The 2665-nt window shown below is 42.8% G+C and overlaps 1 protein-coding gene across 1 annotated transcript; it reads left to right on the top strand.

Annotated features, from left to right (window-relative positions):
- Positions 1–912: 912 nt before the first annotated feature.
- Positions 913–2665, top strand: LOC137941675 (uncharacterized protein At5g19025-like). Its single transcript, XM_068787181.1, has one exon. The coding sequence runs from the start codon at positions 1703–1705 to the stop codon at positions 2390–2392; it is 690 nt and encodes a 229-aa protein (XP_068643282.1). The 5' UTR covers positions 913–1702; the 3' UTR covers positions 2393–2665.

Raw genomic sequence — 2665 nt, 5'->3', positions numbered from 1 at the left:
GTCTTCACCTCTTTGCAGGCTTTTCAATCTGTTAGACATCATTGAGAGTCCATTTTCCACTGGGTGATCATCCAAATTCAAAACACTTCTTGAAGTCAGGTTGATAGTGAAATTACTGAGGAAAATAGAGCAGAATTCCTGTAGCTGATGTTTATGAACAGCCTCAAACTACTTCTTTGAAGTTTGAACACACGCAACGTGGTCAGCTCTGCAAAATCCAATCTTCTTCGTCCCACTTTGATAAGGAACGAAAGTCATCACCTCGTTATGTGTTTAAACTTCTTTTTTTATCACTGTCATGGGGTTTCCCCTCCTGAAAGATCAATGGTTTTGTTGAACAAACGCAAAAACCAGAAGAATTCGCTTGAAAGATGAGTTTGTGGACTCCATAAAACTTGACTAGGATAATTCAACTACTACTATTTTCTTTCAAAACTAGCGGAAGGGGCCTCATGGTTGTTTCTAAAAGCTGTCCCGTTCTAAACAAGGATTGGTGAACAAAATCGCGAATCACTCCGAGAATCTTCTGTTTGAGTCTTCTCATCTTTCTGTTAAGACTTTAAACCTCAGGAGTTGCGTCTGCTGTGAGTAGTATCCATGACTTGTTCATCACTTCTGCAGTTATTGTTGATTTCTTTCCTTCTTCCACATCATCTTTGAATTGTCTGGAGTCAAGGATGATCTGCCATGTCCCAGTCACCGACTCGACTCAGTGGAGTCTACCTTTCGAAGCTGAGCGAATCGTACTCGGTCGGTCGGTCGGTCAGAATTTCATTTTTTACTGCAGCGGGTTGAACGCGCAAGACCAGTCGTTGGTCCGTGAAGGCATGAAGTCCTCCCCCAGTAACTAACCGTCTCACATATAATGATGATCAATGACCACATTTTCTTGATATCACAACCTTCCCCGGATTGTCCTTCGTCCAATTTTCTTCAGCCGGCGCAACAAATCCAGATTGCAGTCGAGATTGCAGTCTCGTCATCTCCCTACTCCTGACATCGACTGCCGTCGAGAAGTCTATGTTAAGGGCGGAAGAAATAGGTACAGAGCTCCCAATTTCATCAAAAGAATTAGGCGCAGGGAAAGGCATGTACCGTTCTGTTTTCTATCTGGTCTGATCTGCTTTGGATTTTTTGTCCGCGTGTTCGGCTTAAGCTTTGGTTTTCGTGTTTGGGTTCTTCCAAGAGTAGTTGGTCTTGTTCCATCAGTTCACTTGTTCGATTGGACGACGATTACACCCAGAAACATAACTTCCGTGCGTTTTTCTTTTCCGATAGATGGACATGGGTTTTCTCGCGTAAATCGATTTTGATTGCTGGGATATTGTCTCTGCCGGAGGTTAAGTCGGTGGTTGCTTTAGTCGACGGCAGATTGATTTTCTACTCACTGAAGGGGATACGGTCTCAGACTTGTTAGAGAAGAGGAACTACCGCAGCCCCTCGAATATCAACTCTGATTCTTTTACCTGATTTACTTGATTTGGTTTGGGTTCTTTTCAAATCCCACATCTGTTCTTGATTCGTTTCGATCCCCAAGAGATGAATTTCGACAGAAATCGTTGGTTTGATGAAAAAGTCGCACATTTACGTTCAGCCGAGCACTTGTTCCTCCACTAATTAGCTATTCCTTTCGAATTTAATTCCATTCTGGTTTTGGATTGGGGGTTCGATACCTCAAATCTCTTTCGGTGGATTACTGCCAATGGTCTATTACCGTAGCCCGGTTCCGTCGACTAAGTCTTTCGATCATCAATTAAAGATGGCGAATTCTTATGTTCCAGACGATCAGTCTACTCACCCAAGGCAACCCCATCAATTCCAGAGGCATAAGAAACAAGCTAATCAGTCTAGCCTGCTGAAGATGTCACCTTGTGAGGGTTCCCACTTGGCTGCGCTAGACATTTTTATCTTAATTGCAGTTCTGGGCTCTTGTGGGTTTCTGGTGTTTCCGTATGTTAAGCTTTTCTGCCTTGGAATTGCTCAATTTGGAACTATTACCGTTTTAACAGTGAGAAGTGAGGTGGTCCAGGCTCCAATGGTCTATGCATTTCTGGGACTTAGTTTCCTTTTTGCGGCAACAGCAATTTGGGGAATTTTTTTCTGTACTGGGAAGAAATGTGACAATCCCAACTGTCGTGGGCTCCGAAAGGCAGCAGAGTTTGATATCCAGCTAGAGACAGAGGAGTGCACTAAGAATTCAAGCTCTAAGACTGATGAGGCCAAAGGGTTGTTTGAATTGGGTGAAGGGCATCATAGGGAACTAGAGGCTGAACTCAAGAAAATGGCACCTCCCAATGGAAGAGCTGTCCTTGTATTTCGAGCAAGGTGTGGATGTGCTGTTGGTAAGCTGCAAGTATGGGGACCCAAGAAATTGAAGAAGATCAAGAAGTAGCTCGAGGACTGGATATTATGGCTGTCAGTGTGGCTGTAGGCTGCTGCAGTTCTTTTAATTTTTCTTTTCATTAGGATTACTGCTCACCAGACTTCTTACTCATGAGTTAATAATGTTTCATAATCAGACGATACTGTTATTGTTAGTTACAGACTATGAACATTCACATTCCATCTCACAAGATTGCAATATCAGCTTCAGATCAACTTCTAAAATTGTCAATTTTTCCATGAGAATGAAAATGTGGGATGTTAAATGTTCTTGGGAGTTGTT

Source organism: Aristolochia californica, unplaced genomic scaffold, assembly GCF_029961685.1.
Source record: "Aristolochia californica isolate CCGP_79_NKW_82.1479 unplaced genomic scaffold, dmAriCali1.0.hap1 SCAF_9, whole genome shotgun sequence".
NCBI classification, from domain to species: Eukaryota; Viridiplantae; Streptophyta; class Magnoliopsida; order Piperales; family Aristolochiaceae; genus Aristolochia; species Aristolochia californica.
The sequence above is the reverse complement of the archived record's forward strand: the minus strand, read 5'-3'. Positions and strand labels throughout refer to the sequence as shown.